We start from the raw sequence: 26,001 nt of genomic DNA on the forward strand, positions 1-26,001 counted from the left end.
AAAAACAAAAGCAAATGTCCAGAGAACTTAAGGTTTGGTTTGATGACACGTTGGAACGCAGCGCCGCGGGAGGACGAGTTGTTTCTGCTTGAGCTATCACACAAACATCCAGGAAATATGAGGGTATTTAAAAATAATTTTGTTTATCCCCCCGTTGTAAGCCTTTGTAATCTTGTTATTCTTAATGAGGAGCAGGCCCAACCTGGAGAGAAGTGAGAGTACGTATACCTTTCCCTCGCTCCAACTTCTAAGTGTTTAGAAATGTGCCTGGCAGGCAGGAGAGGAACATAAAATCACGCAGGAGGCTGTGAGCAGTATTAAATACTGGAGGAAGAAGTACTGCCATTTGTTTAGTATTTTTACTTTAAGACTGAAAGTATCTGTCATTTTAGATTTTAACCACTTTATCCACTATCTTATACTTTGGCTATTCAAAAATAGCAGATCTACAAGCTCATGAGCTTGTAGATCTGCTACTTTTGAATAGCCAAAGTATAAAATAATGGTTAAAGTGGTTCCACAGACACGTTCCTGATCTTAATGGGTTAAGTAGAAGTAGCTATACCACAATGTAGAAATGTTCTGTTACAACGTACTGTAAATGGCCTTTCACAAAATACTTTCACAAAATACTTTCACTATTTGGCTAAAGTAAAAAAGTATTGCCATCAAAATATATTTCGAGTACAGAGGTAAAAGTACTGAATATTTTCACATTTAGCCGATTCCAAATGTCTAAAATAGACACAGTATGAAGTAGAGTGGTCAATCAGTGGTCAATCAGTGGTTAATGTATGTTTTGTAATGATAATCAACTTCTTCAAAGTAACTAGTCACTAAAGCTTAGCGTTAAATATTAATTGCCTCTAAGATGTAGTGGAGTATAAGTATAAAGTACTGAAGAATTGGCATATTCAAGTTAAGTAAAAGTACCTCAGTATTTGTACTTAGTTACTTTCCGCCTCTAGCTGTGAGACAAACATTCTCTCTCAGGAGGAGGCCCATTTAAATGCCACTCATATTTACTTTGACCTTTTCATTACGGCTGGGTCGTTACGGCTTTTATTTTTTCCTTCGCAAGACAAAAAGGAAATTAACGATTGTTTTTCAGTCTGGGGAACATCATTAAAGGACTTAATTCATTAGGCTGTATTGTGCCGGTCGATAAACGTTGTGATAAATGGCTGTCTAGTAAAAAAAAGACAAAAGCAACAACTATGGTTTGTGTTCATTCAGTTTGTGTGGTTATCCCCACTGTTAATGAAGCAATGCTTCTATTAGACAATTAGAACAGGCATTTGAGTTTATAGACACTTACACAAACACACACATACAGGGGGCGGGGCGCCCCGCGGACCTCAAGTCCACTTGAGACCGACCGCGCTACTGCCTTGTTTTAGATGTTTTACTGGTGCGTCAGCCTTGCCCATTAAGACCGGCAATGCATCTCTGTCATTTTACATTTCATTGGCTATTCAAAAATAGCAGATATACAAGCTCAGCTTTGAGCTTGTATATCTGCTATCCTCCATCTCAAAATATTTTGTTCCATGGACCCCCCACAAGATTTGAGTTAAACATTTTGGCTTTAAAAAATATATATATATTTAAAGATTTTTTCAAAAATAGCAGATCTACAAGCTCATACAGCTTGTAAACCATTGCCAGCCACGTGACACAGGATTACCGGGAACGTTGAAAAGTGACGCAACAGAGGAGCCTTTAAGTAGATTTCTTCCAACTCGTCATCATGTTAGGACATGGGAGTGACGATGTGTGATATATATTTATACCCGATATACCTCCATATTTAAACTTTTCATGTTTTTTTTAAATTAATGTTCTACTTCGTCATACTACTGTGTCACAAAAAACTACCAATCTGTGAGCTGGCGAGTTGCAAGCTTTTTTGAAGTGAAAGCGAAATATTACAGTTAGGACCTTACAATGCAGCTTTTCCACCCAACAGAGACGAAGTTCCACTTAGGAAGGGACCGCACAGGCGCACACTAGTGACAAAAACACACACACACACACAATGGACTTGCTTCAACGCTTCATGTGGCTTTATTGCACCAATGCGTTTCACCACATCGTGCCTGATGAAGCGCAATGAGGCGAAAAGCATAATATATACAGTATAATATATACATAATATATACAGTATGTGTAATGTATGCTCAGGGCCGGCAGTGGCTCAGAGGTGTAGAAGCTGCTTGGGAATCGGAAGGTTCTCTGTTCGATCCCCAGCTCGATCCCCAGCTCCTTGTGGGTTAAGTGTCGAAAAGTCCTGATCAATACATGGACTCCTCAACTGCTTGCATGGTTTCCTCTGCCATCTGTGTGCGAATGTAATACACACTGTAAAGTGCTTTATAAGCTATATAAATGAATGGGTGAATGTAATACACACTGTAAAGTGCTTTATAAGCTATATAAATGAATGGGTGAATGTAATACACACTGTAAAGTGCTTTATAAGCTATATAAATGAATGGGTGAATGTAATACACACTGTAAAGTGCTTTATAAGCTATATAAATGCATCATTTACCATAACGTTGCTGCCACGCAGAAACCTCTTATCTCCATATTCTAACTTTCTGTGCTTGTTTCGTAAATTAACTTGATCATACTATAGCGCCGTCGATCACATGAGAGCATCAAAAGTAACAGATCTACAAGCTCGCGCCGTGTTTCGAGCTTGTCGATTTGCTACTTTTGCTATTTTAATCCTGAAAACTAACAGCTTTGGAAATTATGAGGATTCCACCCGACAGAGACCATATAATATTCCCTTGATGTCTTTTAAATTAGCCTGAAAAGAAACCGACAGTATATCCAATCCCAATTGGGAAACCCCCATCATGACTTATATATTTATATATAACCCCCATCATGACTTATATGTACATGGTTTGGTCACCATGTGAAAAGTTGTCAATGGGTGAAGTAGTTACATTTCATCCGGTGAGCTATTTTCACTAGTTTGGGTCCCGGGGGGAGACATAACATTTGTTGTTTGGGTCTCGAGCTAAAGCAGTTTATGAACTACTGTGCTAGACACCAGATTCCTGCTTCTAGATTGACGGAGAACACATGGTGGTCTGTTTCTCTTTAACTCAGTGATATATTTCCATCAAATTTGGTGGATTTTCCATCGTGCAATAAATTCATACTTGTATCTTATGCCTTATACGGTTCAGTGGTTAAAGGATCAATCGTATCGGTCGGCCAATGTCTTTTAAAAGGCAATCATAATGAGGTGAAAGCCCATTTAATTCAGGGAGGATGCAAGAAACATGAAGATACTTTAGAATTTTGTTGGGAAAACTCATTTGATATTGTTATTCAAAGAACAGAAAAACAATGGCGGAAATATTTAAGCTGTTTATATGCCGTTGATATTCTTAATAACACGAGAGGTTTAATGTACAGAGCTAAGGTGTTGCTTTAGACGTTAATATCGTCTCTGTCGGATGGAAACCTCATATGTCCAAAACTTCATATTCAAACATACTAGACCATACCCGTCTGGGGATATGAGCACCCAAAGCATGTGCAGTGTGGGTTATGCGTTGTGCACAGACAGGATATCAGGGATGGAAAGTGACTTTGTACTTAGTACAGTACCTGCAACACTTCCAACACATCGTCGCCGCATCGTGGAGCCACAGCAAACACACACACACCCGCTTATAAACAGTTCCAACACATACACACACACACCCGCTTATAAACGGTTCCAACACACACACACACGCGCGTGCGACCCGTAGCAAACACACAAAATGAAAGTCCTTTCATTTAAAGCGCTCTCTGTGTAACAGCGGCCATGCGCAGTTTGCAGTTTGATCATTCATCCCATAGCTTGGGGCGCTATAACCATGGCGACGGCTCCCATAGGCCAAACTCCGATTCTCCGGTGTTGACATAAAAGCGTGACATTTTGGAACGACGTTATTTGGTGCATACATGCTACTGTGTGACGCTGTATAGAGCATTTAACAAAAAACACAAGAAGTTAGAATATGGAGATAAGAGGTTTCTATATGCATTTAATGAGCACCATTAGCCCTGCTGATTATCTTGATGACTGACTCTGAAGACTCTGAAGACTCTGGTGGATTCACACAGTTTTAGAGCTTCCAACCCTAGAGGATTGGACCTTCCTCTGCAGTCAGTCTGTGTTATTCATCAGGTTGGCTGTCAGGTGAAAACCTCATATGTCGTCTCTAGCCAATAAAGAGCTCACAACGCCTCCTGCATGATGAAGTAGAGCATGAATTTACAACAAAATATAAAGAGATGGCCCAGACGGCTAGCTGGCCTAGCGGTCCGGGCACCTGGGCTCCAATGTAGCCTGACCGTGCATCGCGGGTTTGAGCCCCGTTATCGATGATCTTTAACGCATGTCCCTCCCATCTCTCTCTCTCCCTGTTTCCTGTCCCTCTCCACTTAACAACTATCAATAAATATATAAAAACATATATACAGTATAAAGGCGGTTACACACCGGCGAATGTGCGAATATACGCAAAATTCGGACTCGTTCCGAATAATTAAGACGCTTTTTCGCTTCGCTTTTCCGATTTTTCGCGCCATGTACGCTTGCATTGACTTTATAAGGTTTTAAAAAAAAGCGTATTATTCGCACGAAAAAATCGCCCCGGTGTGTAAGGACCTTATGAGTTGAAATACAGAGATACAAGGTTTCTCTCTGACGGCAACGAGAATGCTGGTTAGTCATCACTCACACTCACACAACACTGGGAATGTGGCTCGGCCTCATCCTCCTCCTCTCTCTCTCTCTCTCTCTCTCTCTCTCTCTCTCTCTCTCTCTCTCATACGTTATCAGCCTTTAAAGATCTGATTCCTGTTCAATCAGAGGTTGTAAAATAAACTCATATCAGTTTGAGGCTAAATGTTTATCATTTAGATTTGAACCAGTTGAACCCCTAGCACCCATATTCTACAAGCTCACAAGGTGCTGTGATGCTTGGCCGACGCCTTGTGAGCTTGTAGATCGGTTATTTACGGGAAAGAGATTTGGTGTACAGGGGAAAAAAGACGCAAGTACGTAGCCGACCCCAGTCAACTAAAGTATTAGTTTACTAAGTACGGAGGTTTGATGCCCGGTCCTCATTATGGAGGTTTGATGCCCGGTCCACACCAATGATTCATAAAGCAACCACTTGCAATTATACCCAAAATTGCACAGACCTGCAATTTCTTGCAAATGGTTGCAAGTTGCAACTAGTTGGGTTGGTTTGGAGTGTTGACTGTGCTTAAAGGGTTAGTTTTTTTAATCTATCTATTAGTCAGCCCATGGAGACTTGAATTCATGGATATTTTAGTTTTTGTCTCATTCCTAAGACAATAATTTGATGACCGGCAGCGGTTCCGTAGGAGACACAAAGAGTCTCCTTTGGGTCTCCTACCGGACCCACTGCCTACCGGTCCGCTGGTCATCAAATTATTGGTTTAGAATGAGACAAAAACTAAATAATATCCATGAATTCAAGTCTCCATGGGGTGACTAATCCATAGAAAAAAACTATTTTTTTGGGTGAACTATCTCTTTAAACCTTTAATGCATAGGGTTGAACATGTCCGCCTCGGTAGCAGCAAAACACGTTGACCTATATTTGCAAATAAGTTTTGCCTACAAAACCTTTAGATGTATTTAATATGTTTAGAGCAGAGTCAGTGGGAAGTGTTGCTCAAATTCACGGGTCAGTGCGAGAGATTTCCATCCAGTATGCAATGCAACTCACTGGTGCGTACGTTAGATTCCTCTTTATGGTCACCCACCATTCAATATGACCTACTTTCTGTCCGTCTTAAATGAGATTAGCAGGAGAAAGCCAAAAGACATGCTCTCACCAGGATGTGTGTGTGTGTGTGTGTGTGTGTGTATACTGTAGCTGGACGGGCCTGTGCTGACAGCCTGGTAAAGCCATTACACACTGCTGCTGCAGCCCAGTATGAATGAGCATAGCCGTCACAGTAGGGGGCGCTCCGCTCGCTCCTCACCTACAACAGTCTTTTATTTTTTCTCCCTGTGTTTTGCTTGAGTCATGCTCAGCTTCCTGTCTCCCCCCCCCCCCCCCCCCCGCGGTGGATCAGATCAGATGCTCCTCGGGCACTGGTGGAGAAAACCTACTCCAAATCAGTGGTTCAAACGGTTTTTATATATATATATATATATATATATATATATATATATATATATATATATATATATATATATATATATATATATATATATATATATATATATATAATGACACAGAAAGTGTCCTGGATTGAAGGGGTTATTAAGTGGTTAATATGTCCAGGCTTCCCCTTCTTGAACATATTAATAGTTGGACTTTTTGAGTCGGTTGCAAACATCTGCCGGCCTGTTGTATTATTGAGTCATGATGCTTCACAGGGAAACAACATCATCCAAATGATACATGATGTCACCAAACAATTATCCTGTTGTTCTGTGAATCACATATATTTACTTCATTTATCCACAAGCATTATTTAGTCGGTCACTTTTTTTTGTGTGTGTGTGTGTCCTTTTATCAGATGTGTGTGTGTGTGTGTGTCCTTTTATCAGGTGTGTGCGTCGTTATGAGAGCCACGTGAACCGCTGCTATCCCTGCTCCTCAGCCATCTCACCATGTGGACGCTTCATCGCCTCAGGCTCTGAAGACAACTGTGTAAGTCACTGCTGCTCAAAGTGGGGTTCGGGGGACCCATCAGGGGTCGTTTAGGGGATTCCAGGGGGTCCCCAGTAAAACGAGGAACACCTTAATTTCTTGGAGCTATTCAAGGTTGAATGGTTTTTATTTTAACCACTTGAACCTTAAAAATGTACACATCTTGACAAAATGTTAACAAAATAATTGCCTCCCTCACAAAATGTTCAAATGGGATATAAGCAACACAGACAGACAGTAGACAATCCGGTTAGGGTGACTGTAACATTACATTATATTACATTACATTACACACACTGTGCATGACACTTATCCCTAACTAGGGTTGTAGTACTCGAGACCGGTCTCGGTCTCGAGACCGCTTTTTGATTTACTCGGTCTTGTCTCGGTCTCGCCCATAATTTCACTCGGTCTTGACTCGGACTCGGACTAAGAGACTCGGGACCCTGCCCCCACCGAGTCCACTCGAGTCCAAGACCAAGTCACTACAATGCAATGAAATAATTTTATTATACCCATATTATGAGGAGCCTATTCACATTAACATTAAGAGAGCTGTCTGGCGCTTATGGACAGCTGTCTTGGAGCGCATCATCTCATGGTTGACAGCGCAGCAGCAGCAGAACACACTCTGCCATGTCCCTCTAGTTTATATTATTTTTAAATTTTTCCACTAACAGCGCAAGCTTTCCAGGTGTTTATTTATTTATTTATTGTGTGTTCACTGTGTAGCCTGTGGTTGTTTTAATAAACGAGATTCTCTAAAGATGATTAGAGACGGCTTTCAGTAAGGTTTCCTTGCGCACATTATTGATTGCCAGTGGCTGCGTGTGCGCATCTAATCACAAAACCCGACGCTTGATCAACAGAAAAATATAGATTAATACATTTGACAAAATACAGTGAAATCCCAAAATTATTAGAGTCTTAATATCCAGTAAGCAATAGAAATGAACTGCAAACAAATTCAAAGTTATAGGCTATCAATATCACACAAAAGTAGAGAGAAGCTGTGATCTCACCTCACAAACAAATGGACAAGAAATAAATAATCCTTTTGCAAACAACATCCATGTTCTGTTTGTTTGTCAACAATGATCTAAATGGAAAGTTTATTTCAGCTATGTGACAGTTTGACATAGTTTGAGCCATTTTTGCTGTGCAGTACAGTCCTCGTTTAAGTTCATTGCCTTCACCTGTTGTTCTGCTGTGCGCAACAGGGCATATCTCCGCGAGGCCAGGTTTACCTACCCAGGCCATGAAATTCATAGGCAGTCATCGTAGCCAATTAGAATGACGTATGCTAAAACTGACTCATGTACTGATACAGAACCGTCGCTGTTGGGTGGAAACCTTGTATGTTCCTTTTTCTTTATCATTATTTAAAAACTGGTGAAAATAGCCAATCTACAAGCTTCAATTATTAATAATTAAGAAATATTATATTTTAAATAGTGCAAAATCAACTAAAGTCATTGTTAGTGCAAGTTCAATCACATTTAATTTGAATGAAAATAATTTGTGGGGAAAATACATACAATCTGTGAATCTAATGTGATTCATATGACCCCTACTTCAGTCAGTGAAGTCCAGGGCTGTGACAAATATTGAGACCAATATAACTTAGTACAAATATTGGTCATTTGCCAATATAGGTTATATTACACAGATAGTTATACTATTCTTGTACTATATTAAAATAAAAATCATCCTTAACCTTCAAATTAAATTCATTATGTCCGTGGACTTTAAAAGAAATGCCCTGGCATTTGGCCTTTGTGCCCTAAAAAATGACAAAAGGCCAAGTGGCCTTGCCCCTGGCCTAAAATGATGAAATTCCAGGCCTGGGATGCGTCATGGGACGCATTGTGAGCTTGTAGATCTGTTTTTTTTTTAAATATATATATAACTACTGTAGCCTGTTATTATGACGTTTACATATTTTAAAACTGAAGATGCAAACGCATATTGAATGACAGTGAGTTTAAATCGAATGTCTCACCAGTGTTTGAAACACTGATTCATTGCTGGGGTGTGAGACTTAGTCATTGATTGGTCAATAACTTTACCATTCACATGTAATTCAGTCATAAAAGTAGCACATATCGATGTGCTATGTAATGATGGCTCCTTGTCATTAAAGGGGAGTAGTTTTCATTGTTTTGTCTGTAAGGAACATTAATGTGTAATGATGATAATGGCTCATTGGTCAATTTGGTCATTGTTGTTTGGTCTAGGTTTACCATTGAGATGTAATTAATTCAGTAAAAATAACTAAATAGCTAATTGCTCTGCCATTCATTAAAAGATGCAAAGAATTTTTTAAATGTCAAAATAAAAACAAAACAAAACTAGAAAAAGTGCTCCTCGGAGCACAGGTCTCCGCCAGGTCAGGTAGGTTATTGTGGCTTCCTGGTGGCACTATAACAGGCCAATGTGAAAAGGGCGGCATTTCTTCCACTCTAGTGGGAATGTGTGTGGAAAATTTCACGGAAATCGCACGCTGCGTTCATGATTTGAGGCATTTTGTTCCAAACTGACCTAACCTGCAAACTTTGGAAGCTAATGTTAGCAAATTAGGATGCAATATGAAATATCGGACACACCCGTCTTGATCACATGACTATAGAGATACTGTGTACTGATTTGCGTGATTTTTGGACAGAATCTGAAGGAGTAATAGCAACAAATTTGTTTTACAAAAGTCAGCCTCCTGGTGGCGCAACAGGCAGATGTGAAAAATGCAGGGCAAGGATTTTTCCTTGGCCTCTAGGGAGTGTGCAAAGTTTCCTGTGGCCTGTCATAGCGCCACCATGAGGCTGATTTGAACATTTTCTATCAAATAAGAAAAAGAAAAAAAAATCTGGTCTCGGTCTCGACTCGGTCTCGCCTCCGGTCGGTCTCGGCCTCGACTCGGTCTTGGCCCCCGTCGGTCTCGGTCTTGACTCGGACTCGACCCCCTCCCTGGCCTCTCGGACTCGGTCTTGACTCGGACTCGCCCCCCCTCGGACTTGGTCTTGACTTGGACTCGCTTTAGGTGGTCTCGACTACAACCCTATCCCTAACGGGGGAATACTCCCTAGTGGTCTAGTTTCTCAATGTCACAACCAAAGCCGCTTTTGTGAACTATGTTATCCAGTTTCACTGAAGTATATTGTAATAAGTCTGACATACCTATCCTTCCTTATATTAAAATTGGCTAATGGGAGGGCCGGCCGGCAGGCAGACCACGACATCACGCTCATATGACTGACTCGGCTACAAATAAATAAAGAGTTCCCAATGTAGCTACTTCCAAATACAACACCGACAACACATTGAGGTTAGACAGGAGTGTGTTGTCTAACCTCAATGTGTTGTCGGCTCCATATATGGGCACGAAAGGGAGCATGCCCCCTTTTGTGTAACTCTGAGAGTGTCAGAGTTACATTAGCACTGAGGATTGTACAGTGTTGGGGTCCCATAGATGAAAGTCATATCAAAATCGGGGTCTTTGGCCTGCCTAATGCCTGGTGTAATGTACAGTAGAAACACATACATAGTGGTGTAATGTACAGTAGAAACACATACATAATTTCCTGTAAATCACGTCTATCAGGCACAATAGGAAACAAACAGACCCCGTCAAGCACACCTTTTCACTAGACAACCTTTTCACTAGACAACCTTTTCACTAGACAACCCTAAATGAAGCCATGCAAAGAGCACAGAACCCTCTATCTATACACACACTGTATTTGCCTTTCATCTCTTTTATAGAATTAGTTTTTATAGAAAATAAAATGCAAGGCACGTTCGGTTCAAATAATTTATGAGCTGGCATCCATCTAAAAGTCAGACTTATGACTTATGACATCTGTATCTTCAGCAACTTAAACCTTAGTGTTATACTGTAGGCAGTCTAGTGGTGTAAGTATTATTAATAGAATAATAACAACTTAAACCTTAGTGTTATACTGTAGGCAGTCTAGTGGTGTAAGTATTATTAATAGAATAATAATTAATGGCACATCTTGCTGCATCTCTGGACCTGTATGCATTATTTTGGTAACGCTCCACCTTTCGTAAGTAAAAGGTCCAATACAATTTACTTATTTATTAAACCTATGCAACAATTTTGCAAGCGGCCCAGTGTAGCGGGTCACGAGTTCGAGTCCCGATCCCGACGGACTTTACTGCATGTCACTCCCCATCTCTCTCTCCCCATTTCCTGTCAGCCTGCTGATAAATATAAAGGCATAAAAAGGCATAAAAAGCCCCCAAAAAAAGTATGAAAAAACATTATATAAGAATTTAATGAACTCTAGAGTCTAACAACATAGAGTATAAATATAGAAGTGCTTAGTTACATTACATTATAATGTAATGTAATGTAACAACTTAGAGTATAACTATAGAAGTGCTTAGTTACATTACATTGTAATGTAATGTAATGTAATGTAATGTAACAACATAGAGTATAAATATAGAAGAGCTTAGTTACGCTCAGTCCACAGCCATTATGTTCCATGTTGAGTTGGAGTTCTATTATAGAAGTTTCATTGCCTGGCAGCATTGTGATTTGAGGATGATACAGTGTTGAGTCATTGTAGACAGAGTGACACACACACACACACACACACACACACACACACACACACACACGTACACACAACGAACAATGAGAGCTTTTTGTGGTCAAGCCTGTCATGTGTTAAACTGTACCAGCTCAGTCTGCCCTGAGCCAGAGAGGTCAGGGTTCAATCCCCAGCCAAGTCATAACAAAGACTAAAAATGACGCCCAATGCCTTCCTTCAAGTCCCTCCTGTGACATACTGCTGTAGCATCATGTCCAAGGGGTGTACTTGTATGCAGCGGTGTAAAGTAACTAAGTACATGTACTTAAGTACAATTTTGAGGTATTTTTACTTTACTGGAATATTTCCAATTTTCTGCACTTTTGCTTCTACTCCACTACATCTCGGATCCAAATATTGTACTTTCACTCCACTATTTTTTTAAAACTAGTTACTTTGTAGATTTTGATTATTTTTACAAAACATACCTTAACCACTTCAGCCCCATATACATTTTGTCCATTTCAAAATAGCCGATCTACAAGCTCACAATGCGGCGCGATGCGACGCATTGTGAGCTTGTAGATCTGCTATTTTCAAAAGATTTTTATACATTTGAAAACTTTAAATGGGACATTCTGTATAATGAGTACTTTTACTTTTGGTGCTTTAAGTACATTTAATATATCATATCACATTTTATATCAATACTTTTGTACTTTTACTTAAATTTATAATTCCAGACTTTTACTTAACAGAGTATTTCTACATTGCAGAATTGATACTTTTACTTAAGTAAAAACTTTGAGTACTTTTTCTACCACTGCTTGTAAAGTACACCAAGCTGCCTCTATAGAAACATGAGATAGGCTCCTAGGGGCCACAAGGCTACTTATCTGTCACTTATCCAGCAATTTATATGCTCTCTTGCGGACAGGAGGATGTACATGATCCATTTTCATCTATTTTCTGCAAAGATATTTGTTTTGGAGGGAAAAGGAGAAGGAGCTGACCTAGTAGTGAGCCTTGGGAGACTCTGGTCAACAAAGTGGTTTAAGTGGTGGAAGAAGAAAGGGTTAGGAGTATAAAAAGAGTTCACATTGATGAGAGGGTTGTGTTTTCACAGAAAGTGCTCCTTCGTAAATTAGCCTGTTAACACATCTTAGCATAACAATGTGATGACTGTGGAGTGAGAGAGAATGTGACCTTAGCTGTTCAGGGCCTTTGGTACTGTTATACTAATACAAAACTAATTGCCTCAAAACCCCCTTTTTCTGATTGTAAATCTGTATTGTAGGTCAACGTAAAACATTTCCCTTCCACGCTTTTGATTTACATTATATGTCTCACCGTTGTGCCAAACATATTTGTCAGACAAATCATTTTGCCAGATGAGTCCTGGATCAGACGCTGACTCTCACCGTCCTGTTTGTGTCTGTTAGAGTCCTGTTTGTGTCTGTTAGAGTCCTGTTTGTGTCTGTTAGAGTCCTGTTTGTGTCTGTTAGAGTCCTGTTTGTGTCTGTTAGAGTCCTGGATCAGACGCTGACTATCACAGTCCTGTTTGTGTCTGTTAGAGTCCTGTTTGTGTCTGTTAGAGTCCTGTTAGAGACCTGTTTGTGTCTGTTAGAGTCCTGTTTGTGTCTGTTAGAGTCCTGGATCAGATGCTGACTATCACAGTCCTGTTTGTGTCTGTTAGAGTCCTGGATCAGATGCTGACTATCACAGTCCTGTTTGTGTCTGTTCAGCTCGACACGTTCATTTACAATGATTGTTTCTCCGGAAGGCATCAAAGGGCAAGATGTTCTGACTCTTACTAATATATAATATAAAGGAAGGCATCAAAGGGCAAGGTGTTCTGACTCTTACTAATATATAATATAAAGGAAGGCATCAAAGGGCAAGGTGTTCTGACTCTTACTAATATATAATATAAAGGAAGGCATCAAAGGGCAAGGTGTTCTGACTCTTACTAATATATAATATAAAGGAAGGCATCAAAGGGCAAGGTGTTCTGACTCTTACTAATATATAATATAAAGGAAGGCATCAAAGGGCAAGGTGTTCTGACTCTTACTAATATATAATATAAAGGAAGGCATCAAAGGGCAAGGTGTTCTGACTCTTACTAATATATAATATAAAGGAAGGCATCAAAGGGCAAGATGTTCTGACTCTTACTAATATATAATATAAAGGAAGGCATCAAAGGGCAAGGTGTTCTGACTCTTACTAATATATAATATAAAGGAAGGCATCAAAGGGCAAGATGTTCTGACTCTTACTAATATATAATATAAAGGAAGGCATCAAAGGGCAAGGTGTTCTGACTCTTACTAATATATAATATAAAGGAAGGCATCAAAGGGCAAGATGTTCTGACTCTTACTAAATTGGGCTGGAGGATGGAAGATGGCAGGAAAACAGCGGTGTAAAGCGATATCACTTTTCACCTTCCACTCCAGGGTAGGACAGAATTCGTGCTTGACTCACAGATCTGTATTTTTGGACACAGGCCTTTTTCCATAAGAAGTCAAAATTCAACATTCATGTCGAAGAAGCAGAAACTCTTTAATTACTTTTCCAGACTTGTGCCTGATACTCGCTTTCAAAGCATCTCACAAGACGGGCCTCCCTTTTCCCTATCCATCTCTCCTTTCTTCTGGTGTTTGGTGAAAGCAAACGGAATAATATATGAACGCTGCTGCTTATTATTAATTGTGGGGGACTCTGCAAAGCTCAGACATTTGAGAGCATCTCTGTCGAGATCGGACGTTTCCAGCGTTTTCTTGGAAGCTTGACGGAGCGTATGGTAGTGAGCTGCAGCCGTGCTTATTTGTTGCTACCCTGAGACCTTCCATAAGCCAGAGGCATTTGTACTTGTCTCGATATTTCACAAAACAATCATGGAAAAAAAAGAACTTCCATACTCTAGAATGACTCCCAAGATCATATTACACATTTTCCACCAAAACGTAAGGCTCAAGACAGAGGAAATGCACATGCTTCAGTAATCAGTAGGACCCTATTATATGTGATTTAAGTGGAGTGGTCAGGGGTTCCCGAACCTTTCCATGACAGGGACCCCCAAATAGCCATAGCCTCTGGCTGTGAAATGGCTTTAAAAAAACATTGGGGTAAGAAAATAAATAATTATGTTAACCTTTTATATAACCAGGCTAAACAGGTCAAGAACAAATTCTTATTTACAACTGGCCTGGCCAAAAAGGCAAGGCCTCTTGAGGGAGAGGGGAAAGAGGATAAAAGAAATCAACAGTCAATAAAAGGTCAAAACAATAAAACAACACAATGTAATAATTTACAAAACAGTTCAAAATCCACACAATAAATTGAAAGTAAACCAAGCGTTACTGCAGAGCCGAATAAGACAACAAATAAACGTGGCTTTAACTGTCTGAGGGACAGCAGCATTTTGTCTTTATGTGTGACAGTAATAACATGCCACCATGACATAAGACTAGGGCTGTGAATCGTCTCACGATTCGATTCCGATTCTTGGGGTCACGATTCAATTAAAAATAGATTTAAAAAATATTCCCAATCGGTTTAATCCAAATTATTATATTGTTTTCATCTTGACTTTAACAACCAAGTGTAGCCTAGTTATTTCCTACAGCTCAAACAAAAAAATATATAATACCAGAGAGGGTCCTGTAAACATTCTTGGCTTTGATGGGATCTTAGATTAGGTGTAGTTCTATTTGATGCAGAAACACAACATAATTGCTTTGATGCAACAAGTAACATTAACCAGAGCCTTCTATTAGAGAGTTGCGCCAATGAGGGGTCAGAAACAGCGTCGGTCACGTGGTTCATGTAGCTGGAAATAGTGACAAGGAGCCGTCCACTTCAATGCATTCCATGTACTTCCGGTTCAGGGATTTGTCACTATTCGCCAATGTATGTGTATGTAGAAGAAGAAGGCCCGAAGAAGTGAACGGAGTTGGCGTAACTCTCTAATAGATGGCACTGACATTAACGAGTGTCAACGAGCGTCAGCTGGACAGTGACACACACCTCAGCTGTGCTGAACTGACCTTTATATGACTGAAGACATGATGCATAAGACCAGGTTGGCACTGTGTGTGTGTGTGTGTGTGTGTGTGTGTGTGTGTGTGTGTAAAGGAAGGGTTGGAATTGCTTTCATCTTTCAGTTTGGGTTTAATATGAAGTGAGCTCATCAACCTGAATGAACTTCTTCTCATAATCGTGCAAACTGAACATGAGTTTTTTGTGGCCCTGCAGCTTTGGTTTGTTAGTTCAACATGCTAACAATGTGCTTTATGTCATTAGTTCAACATGCTAACAATGTGCTTTATGTCATTAGTTCAACATGCTAACAATGTGCTTTATGTCATTAGTTCAACATGCTAACAATGTGCTTTATGTCATTAGTTCAACATGCTAACAATGTGCTTTATGTCATTAGTTCAACATGCTAACAATGTGCTTTATGTCATTAGTTCAACATGCTAACAATGTGCTTTGTCATTAGTTCAACATGCTAACAATGTGCTTTATGTCATTAGTTCAACATGCTAACAATGTGCTTTATGTCATTAGTTCAACATGCTAACAATGTGCTTTGTCATTAGTTCAACATGCTAACAATGTGCTTTATGTCATTAGTTCAACATGCTAGCAATGTGCTTTATGTCATTAGTTCAACATGCTAACAATGTGCTTTATGTCATTAGTTCAACATGCTAACAATGTGCTTTATGTCATTAGTTCAACATGCTAACAATGTGCTTTATGTCATTAGTTCAACATGCTAACAATGTGCTTTATGTCATTAGTTCAACATGCTAACAATGTGCTTTATGTCATTAGTTCAACATGCTAACAATGTGCTTTATGTCATTAGTTCAACATGCTAACAATGTGCTTTATGTCATTAGTTCAACATGCTAACAATGTGCTTTATGTCATTAGTTCAACATGCTAACAATGTGCTTTGTCATTAGTTCAACATGCTAACAATGTGCTTTATGTCATTAGTTCAACATGCTAGCAATGTGCTTTATGTCATTAGTTCAACATGCTAACAATGTGCTTTATGTCATTAGTTCAACATGCTAACAATGTGCTTTATGTCATTAGTTCAACATGCTAACAATGTGCTTTATGTCATTAGTTCAACATGCTAACAATGTGCTTTATGTCATTAGTTCAACATGCTAACAATGTGCTTTATGTCATTAGTTCAACATGCTAACAATGTGCTTTATGTCATTAGTTCAACGTGCTAACAATGTGCTTTATGTCATTAGTTCAACATTCTAACAATGTGCTTTATGTCATTAGTTCAACATGCTAACAGTGTGCTTTATGTCATTAGTTCAACATGCTAACAATGTGCTTTATGTCATTAGTTCAACATTCTAACAATGTGCTTTATGTCATTAGTTCAACATGCTAACAATGTGCTTTATGTCATTAGTTCAACGTGCTAACAATGTGCTTTATGTCATTAGTTCAACATGCTAACAATGTGCTTTATGTCATGAATGATGCACGGCGTGTCATGGTTCTTCAGACCCCCTGCCCCCCCGCCTCAGTTTGTTGTTATTTATTGCTGCATCTGGCAGGGATGAGGCCATGTGTGTCTGGGGTCCTATATGTGCTGCTGAGACACACCTAGCAAAGACCCCCACTCCCCCCCCAAGCTGTCTAACTGGGGTCCTATAGTCCGTATTCACACGGCGGCCATTTTGGAATTTAACATTGCGGATTGGGATGAGGCCATGTGTGTCTGGGGTCCTATATGTGCTGCTGAGACACACCTAGCAAAGACCCCCCCCCCCCCCACCCAAAGCTGTCTAATGCCTTGTTAGATGCTTTAGTGGTTCTCACACCTTTTCATGTCAAGGACCCCTGAATTCATGTGTATTTGGCCGCGGACCCCTATATGAAAAGAGTTTGTGCCAAGGACCCTGTATGTTAAAAATTAATAAATAATTAGCTGATGTATAGGGCCATGGGGGGCCATGGGGGTCCCTGGACCCCACTTTGAGAACCCCTGCACTAGACCACGGACCACCATAACTCTGAGAGTGTACTAATGGAACCAAATGGACCCGTTTGTACACTCTCAGAGTTACAGCCACAAAAGAGTCCATATGGTTCCTAACTATCCATCATTTGTCTGGGGACCCCCTGGAAGCCCCTCAAGGACCCCTTGACCCCTTGACCACTTTGAGAACCAATGCTTTAGACCAGTGGTTCTCAAAGTGGGGTCCGGTAGCTCCCAGGGGTCCCTGAGGGGGTTCCAGAGGGTCCCCAGCAAAATGTGTTGATAAACCGTAGCATTAAAATCTGTTCAACTACTTTAACACAATTTTCCACTATATATATATTTTTTTTTTGTTGAAATATTGGACATAATCTCTTATGGGGGCCCCTGGCACCACATCTTTTCAGATGGGGGGTCTGTGGCCAAATTCATATCCATTTGGGGGTCCTGACATGACAATGTCAGCTAGGACCACCGCTCTTAGACAGGAGACTATCCCTCCTGTCTAAGAGCACCAAAGACCCTCCTAGGGAGCTCTCACTTCAAGCTCTTTTCAGGGAAACTTAATAAAGAACAGCTGCAGGAATCTGATGAGTCGCCGTCTGGTAACAAACATCTCCACATCTGGATGTATCTGCGCCCATGGCACCGCCGACAGAACGTGGCTTGAAACACATCACTTGTGTTCACAGCCAAGATGGAGAACTGGGTCTGCACTGGACCGCTTACATCCACCGCTAAAAACACAGCAACTCACTTATATAAGCTCGTCTGGTAGCGCTTTATAAGCCTTCTAATCTGATGTCAGTGTTCATTTTGACAGCAAATATAGATTTAGTCTTAGTCTTAGTCTTTTGAATAAAATTCCCATGTTGTTTTAGTCATATTTTAGTCATCTGAAATGTCTTAGTTTTCTTCTAGTTTTAGTCGACTAAATCTATAGTTTATTTTCTCGACAAAAATGTGTATTGGCGGTGCCTTGATGGCGTCGTAATGGCTGATTTTACACTTGGTTGCATGATGAAAATAGACGATCTACAAGCTCACAATGCATCGCAACGCGTTGTGAGCTTGTAGATCTGCTATTTTCAGACCGCAACACCCGAGTGCAACCAAACATAAAATGACTTGTCTTTTACTGGATCTCTTCTCCACTAGATCCCTCACTAACATTTTAGTCAGTTTTTATTTGACGAAATTGTCCATATATTTAGTCATGGATTTAATCATCATAGCTTAGTTTTTATTTAGTGTTCGTCAGTGAAATAAGGAAGTCGACGGACATTTTTCGTCATAGTTTTAGTCGACAAAATGAACACTGTCTGATGTGTAAAACAAATTCACATTTTATTCATTGCAGGCCTATGTGTATGACATCTATCTATCTATCTATGTGTATCAGGTCTATGTGTATGACATCTATCTATCTATGTGTTTCAGGTCTATGTGTATGACATCTATCTATCTATGTGTTTCAGGTCTATGTGTATGACATCTATCTATCTATGTGTTTCAGGTCTATGTGTATGACATCTATCTATCTATGTGTTTCAGGTCTATGTGTATGACATCTATCTATCTATGTGTTTCAGGTCTATGTGTATGACATCTATCTATCTATGTGTTTCAGGTCTATGTGTATGACATCTATCTATCTATGTGTTTCAGGTCTATGTGTATGACATCTATCTATCTATGTGTTTCAGGTCTATGTGTATGACATCTATCTATCTATGTGTTTCAGGTCTATGTGTATGACATCTATCTATGTGTTTCAGGTCTATGTGTATGACATCTATCTATGTGTTTCAGGTCTATGTGTATGACATCTGCAGCAGCAGCTACATCCACAAGCTTCAGAAACACTCTGACACAGTCCTCAATGTGACCTTTAATCCTGCCGTGCCAGAGGTGAGTATTATATTATATTAATATATTATAGCACGTCTATACTCTTTCTGCTCTGTGTTTTAATGCACAGGTTTTACATTTACAATCACGTTTTTGCCAGGAGGGCCGCAGCCAGAGGTTATGACTATTTTTGGTGGTTCTAGAACCCCTGATTTAAAGTGTCCTCGTATACAATCTTCAGGGAAATCACTCATAGAACATTCATTCATCTGTTTGGGCCCTGACACTGATGAAGGCCCTAGGACCTTTGTCTATCCTTCCCCTACACGTTATAATAGTTATAATAATAATAATACGTTATAATACACGTTATAATAACCACTTGAACCTTAGCATCCCTATTCTTGGATGAACATTTGGCAAAGAAAATACAATGTTCTATGGATTAGTCGCCCCATGGAGACTTTTTGTTTTTGTCTCATTCCTAAAACAATAATCTGGTGACCAGCGGACCGGTAGGCAGCGGTTCCGGTAGGATACACAAAGGAGACTCTTTGTGTCTCCTACCAGAACCGCTGCTGGTCATCAGATTATTGTTTTAGGAATGAGACAAAAACTAATAAATATACATGAATTCAAGTCTCCAAAAGAAGTCATTTTGGGGGTGAACTATTCCTTTAACATATGCAATACTGACTCATGATGTCTGAGAGACTGATTCCGTGGTAAAAGAAGCAACTGTCATTTTTGCTCAACATCAGGTTAATGCATTGACAGTTTTTACCGCATGCGAAAAGACGCACAAATCGAACTGGGTTCGATTGGAAAAAAAACGCATCGCTGCATCGCATCGCCACACGGTACATTCTGAGCCGGTGTGCATGAGGTCATTGAGAACCATGTGTTCATTAAAAAAATTATGTTGTCCGTTTTTTCCGTGCGAAAAATCGCACCCTGTTTGCAAAGGCCTTATGGGCTGCAGGATGATTTACCTTGACCTTATGATATCTAATCAGATAATAAACACACACACACACACCTCACCATGCAGTGATACAGTATGCATATTAAACACACACACCTCACCATGCAGTGATACAGTATGCATATTAAACACACACACCTCACCATGCAGTGATACAGTATGCATGTATTATCATCTGTATGCAGGAGTCAGGCCTTTAAAGAACAAAGTGAGGTGTTACATAGTAACTCTCTCTGTCATGTGACCCCTGTGCCAGGAAGTGTCAGGATGTAGGGGGGAGTCTTCCTGGATCCACATATCTGAGGGGATCTGAGGGGATCTGCTGCTTTTCCACAGAGGGCTTTCAAACACCATGCCAAAGAGCATGCTAAGCCTCCTTGTCTGTCAGACACTCAACACAATGCATTCTACAGATCTGCTCATGTGGAAGTTACATTCATTATTTTGTGTTTCTCTCTGTTTAGGCAATCAGAACGTTTGATTTCCTTCCTGGCCATTAATCTTAAAGCTGCAATCTGGCTGAATACAATACAGTTATTTTTGACCAATCTGTATGGTAGAGTATGTTAGTACAATATACAATCTGTATGGTAGAGTATGTTAGTACAATATACAATCTGTATGGTAGAGTACGTTAGTACAATATACAATCTGTATGGTAGAGTACGTTAGTACAATATACAATCTGTATGGTAGAGTATGTTAGTACAATATACAATCTGTATGGTAAAAAAAAATAGCAGATCTACAAGCTCACAACGCCTCGTGCTGCAAGGCGTTGTGAGCTTGTAGATCGGCTATTTTCGGAGAGTTGGTGTAGAGGAAAAAGGAGCAGACCAAGTACAGAGCCAACGGTCAAGTTGATTAAATATTGAGGGTTCTGAAAATACACATTAACATGAATCCCGCTTCTGAAAATACACATTAACATGAATCCCGCTATCTATAATTTTATACAGTTTGTACTAGTGGGGGTTCCTGCTTCATCTCTCTCAGCTTGGGGGTTCTTGTCCTGAAAAAGGTTGAAGACCCCTTGCATAAGGGGTAAGGCCAGGGTCACTCTTAAGACACTGGCAAGATGGGTCCCATATGTCTCCTATGCAGGGGACCAGAGTTTTAATCCCTGGAAGTTCATATATAGTCATTTTTATGGTTGATTGATTGATTGATTGAATATTTTATTAGGCAAAAAAAAAAAAAAACAGCACAGCTACATTTAAAATACTTTGTCTAACAGGTCCGTTCATAAAAGTCCTTGCGGACTTGTTTCCAATGAGGGCCTTGGTATTCAATTCATAGGCATATATAGTGGCACCACAGTTCAAATATCATTACAAAATAAATAACACTATGTACAACAAAAAAAATTAAAAAGAGGGGAAAAAAAATATGTACAAGAACAGGGGGGGGGAGGGTCTGCTGTCTAACGGGAAAATGGTACTACCTCCTCCTTTGGCCTCCTGAAAGCTCTCTTTTAAATGAGGGATTTTAAATTTTGAGGGATGGGGTTAGACTATTCCAATCCTGGGTGGCAGTGCTGTAGAAGGAGAATTTGCCCATGTTTGTTTTATGGGTGGGTGGTACCAAATTGTTGTTAACGCTCCCTCTGGTATTGTGACTGTGGGTGTCGCTAACCTTTTGGAGGTATTTACTCAGATATGCGGGAATAGGGGGCATATCGGGCAAATTTGCATTTACAATTTTGAAGGCCAGTCCCATTTTTAGTGTCTTCCACCCTGTCTTCCACCCTGAGCCAGCCTAGGCTGGCAAAATGGGTGGGAGAAAGGTGGGTCATGGGCCCCAATCCGAGGAGTAGCCGAATCAGTTTGTTTTGGGAGGTTTGAAGCTTAGTCTTCAGTGACACTGAGGTGTTGGAGTACCAGGAGGTGCAAGCATAGTCAAAAAGTGGTTGAATCAGGGCCCCAGAGAGGGTCCTGAGGGCCTGAGGGTTGACAAAAGAGGAAACTCTGCCCATAAATCTGGTTCTCTGGTTTACTCCTTTGACCACCCTTGTAGCCATGCTTTCACCTGTCAGGTATTTGTCAAGAATACATCCCAAATAGGTAATCTCTTCTTTGCTAGAGATGATTGTGTCATCGACTTTGACCGGTTCACTCGCATCATGGTGTCACTATTTTGGGCATTTCATTATAGGCCATATTTTTTCAGAATTTGTCAACATAGAAATAAAAAGAAAATATTTAGAAAATAGGAGATCTACCAGAGCTTGTAGATCTACCAGAGCTTGTAGATCTGTTATTTTTGAATAGGCACACAAGTTGTTATCTGTATCATAAATGTTAAAACAGAATGCATCCTGAAACCCACACTTTGATATGACAGACTGGCCAATGTCAATGATTTTATTTTTAGAGTGTAATTATATACTCCAAATAGTTTTGGAGCAAAATAAACAGTTACTCTCTTTTTACTCTGCGCTATTAAAGCAAAAGCAACGTAAGATTTCGCTGTGAAGTTCAATTCTAGAAAAACTATGCAGAAGTGGGTGGGGCTATCATCTAGGCTTTCTCATGATTGTGCAGGAACCAAAGCTAAATGGAAAGAAGTGTTAAATACCAAACATACAGAGTGCTAGCCTGGTAAACCCCCCTCCCTCCGGAAATCTCATTTGCATTTGATTTGAGGAAGGAGTCTGGGATTGCTCACGGAGTAAAGCTGCCCGAACCCTGCGTGTTCGAACCAATCAGTGGCTGCTAGGGGCGGGATCATCCAATCACCTGCCTAGTAGCTTGAAAAAATGAAACTCCGTCTGTCATCGATTCTGCGACCGGAGTCTCAGATGAAAGTAGGCTGTGAAACAAAATGTGTGTCGCAAGCTTCTTCCATTTGGCGGAGTGAGGTTAACAGAGTGCTGCATTGCAGTGAATAACTAGAAAAGGGCTCTCCTTGGAGCGCATATCTCGCCAGGCTGGGTTGCTTAGCCATGGGTAAGGCAGCTGTGGTTTCCCCAGTGGCCAGAATAGACAGTGCCCCTCAATATGCCATTCCAATGTGAGGTTTATTGGATGATGCATTCATGATATATGCTGTTTTTTTTTGTAAGAAATACGCCCTGCCCACTAATTTTGTATGCCAATTACAGGCAAAGACTATGGAATATCAAAACTCTGTGTGATTCTCATTGTCACAGGCCTAATTTGGTGGGGGAAACAAAAGAATCATGTTTCTGCAACAAACTGTGTTGTGACATGTACCATTTGGAAGCCAACGAAACATATGGTCCAAGAGTTATAGACCAAAAAGTAAAGCAGCCTGGTATAGCGCCCCCATGAGTCTGACTGGGAGAGTGTCCAGCAGTCCACCAGTGTCCAAGATTAGCTGTGCACACACACACAGGTCTGCACACACACGGACAGGGGCGAAAACATAATCTCCATACTGGTGGACATAATTAGGAAATATGAATAGTCACAATGTTGTTAAAATGTAATGGTTTTGGTCTTGTAGCCACTAACCTACAATGACTAGCCTACACAAGAAGTATGGAAACATTGGCATAGCTCCAGGATAATTACATTGAGAGACTTAATGAACGGGTGTTAGTTCTTTACAAAGCCAGACTGTCTGTCAAGTTGAAATGCACTGATTCTTTTCTTTTTAATGAACGTGGGAAACCCAAAGGCACACCTGAGAACTGTATGTCAATCTAAAATATTATAATTTTCAATTTAAAAGATTATTTAAAAAAAAAATGCTTCAAGATCATTCGATAAAAAAAATGGATAGAATAATCAGTACGAAAAGTATGGACAGTTGCAGCCCGAGTCCGTAGGACCACAGCTTTGGTCTGTTGTCCTCCACCTGGCCTGTGAAACAGCTGGAGAAAGCATATCTCACTGCTCAGAATACATGACACTCAGAGTGAGCGCTCCGGGATCCCCACAGAATTTGGCAGGCCAAGATCATTTCACCATAACTCATCTAATAGGCCTATATCTGCCCAAAAGATTGCTGTGTAAGATAGCACATTCCTTCATATCAGGACAAACACAACCCTGGAAAGCGATCTCCAATGTCACCTCCACCGTTCGCCATCGCTTACTCGCTTTTCACCATTTAACCACTTAAACCCTATTTACTGTACTTAGTTGACCGTAGTCCCACAGGGGTCTATACTAGGCCCCCTAATTGTTTCCCTCGGCACCAAACATCTTCGCCAAAACAGATTTTACATCAATAATTGTCAACTTTAAGAAATGCAATGAATAGTAACCTCTCATATGCTTATTCCATGACAACACAATGAATAGTAACCTCTCATATGCTTATTCCATGACAACACAATGAATAGTAACCTCTCATATGCTTATTCCATGACAACACAATGGAAAGCAGTGCCAGTTAAAGCTTGTAGAACACTTTATTTATAGGAAAAATATTGGATCCTTAAATGACTAGTATTTTATCGATTCCGGTTCGATTCCTTCATTTGTATCCGTGCCCAGTACCCAGTACCCAGTACCCAGCTATTTGGATCCGGCTCTTACTTGGAACCTAGTTTTGATTCCCAACCCAAGGATTTTGACATAATATCGTGATCCTGGAAAACAAACAAACAAAAAAGAGAAGGAAACGGAAGATAATTTCCTGACATGATGTGTTCATTTTGTGGGAGTTGAAGAGATGTGAAAACATTGCGTATTTAGAGAAACATTGCACTCTAAATGATTGCCGCTGATCATGAAGATTAAACTACATCTAGCAATGTTATCCGGCCGACCTGATAAGAAAAGTAAACTTAGCAACGTCTGTGTACTTGACTCCATCACAGTGACCACACAGGGTTTCTGCCAAAAGCTACAGTGCTTATGAAAGCAACAATTTATAAGTGCTACTTGAAATCCCATCTTCCAAATGTATCCAGAAGCTCAAAACACTCTTCAACGTGGCGCGTTAGGATCTTGTAGATCTTCTATTTTTGGTGAAGATATTTAGTGAGAGGGCCTAGTAGTAGGGGGCATATTGTATATGCAAAGAAGAAATTAGGTGCTGAACGTGAGTGTTCTTTATTGTTGTGCTTGGATGACTGAATGCTGAAATAAACATTGTCTCTTTTTTAATTCAAAGTTAAAAACATAACACTAGTGTGATCTGAACAGAGATGGATATCCTTAGAAATACAGTCACTTGGTACTGTAGCCCCAAGCCAAAGGCAACACACTCTTATAAAAGCGTAAGGCTGTGCAAATAGTTTTGTCTATCTTGAATTGTCATTACAGGAAAGTGAAACAAAATCTGCCGCGTTAAACCAGCATCCTTCCATTGTCTAATGTCTAAGCTATCACAGCCTTCCTTACAGAGGAGCAATATTCCTGAAGGATACGTTTTATGGTTTTAGAGTTAAAACTCTCCTGTTGATCTGGAAATAACCCCTTTAACCACTTCTTTTGTTTCCCCATACGCTTGGCCCACTCCTTTTCCCCTCTACTCCAAATCTCTTTGCTGAAAATAGACGTGGTGCATGTTGAGCTTGTATATCGGCTATTTTCGCACAATGTTCGCCTATTTCCGCCAGATGTTGGCCTATTATGACATGCCCAGACAGACATGTCAAACCATAACGGCACTATAAGGTGGGTACCGTGGGGGCGTCCTTACTAACTGACCTTTAGATTGGAGGCTGACTTAAGGCTAATTTATACTTAGTTGTGCGTCTGTGTCATGTGGCAGAAATGGCCGATCTACAAGCTCAGAACGCATCACGCCGCGATGTGTTCTGAGCTTGCAGATCGTCTGTTTTTGTCGCATGACACCGTAAGTATAACTGAGCCTTTACAGTTCGCATGTGTTTCAAATCGACTGCGTAGTTCCATTGGGATCAACTTCACGTTGATGCCTTCA

At 40.2% G+C, this 26,001-nt stretch overlaps 1 protein-coding gene across 1 annotated transcript in view; it reads left to right on the plus strand.

Annotated features, from left to right (window-relative positions):
• wdr27 (WD repeat domain 27) overlaps nt 1–26,001 on the plus strand; it is a gene marked incomplete at its 3' end in the record, with an annotated part of 120,960 nt that overhangs the window by 69,737 nt on the left and 25,222 nt on the right. The window contains exons 23-24 of the mRNA XM_080448915.1: nt 6,611–6,713; nt 19,116–19,214. Coding sequence (XP_080305041.1) covers nt 6,611–6,713; nt 19,116–19,214 — 202 coding nt within the window. The remainder of the gene's footprint in view (nt 1–6,610; nt 6,714–19,115; nt 19,215–26,001) is intronic.

Source organism: Gymnoscopelus braueri (assembly GCF_963280865.1).
Source record: "Gymnoscopelus braueri genome assembly, chromosome: 14".
Lineage (NCBI taxonomy): Eukaryota > Metazoa > Chordata > Actinopteri > Myctophiformes > Myctophidae > Gymnoscopelus > Gymnoscopelus braueri.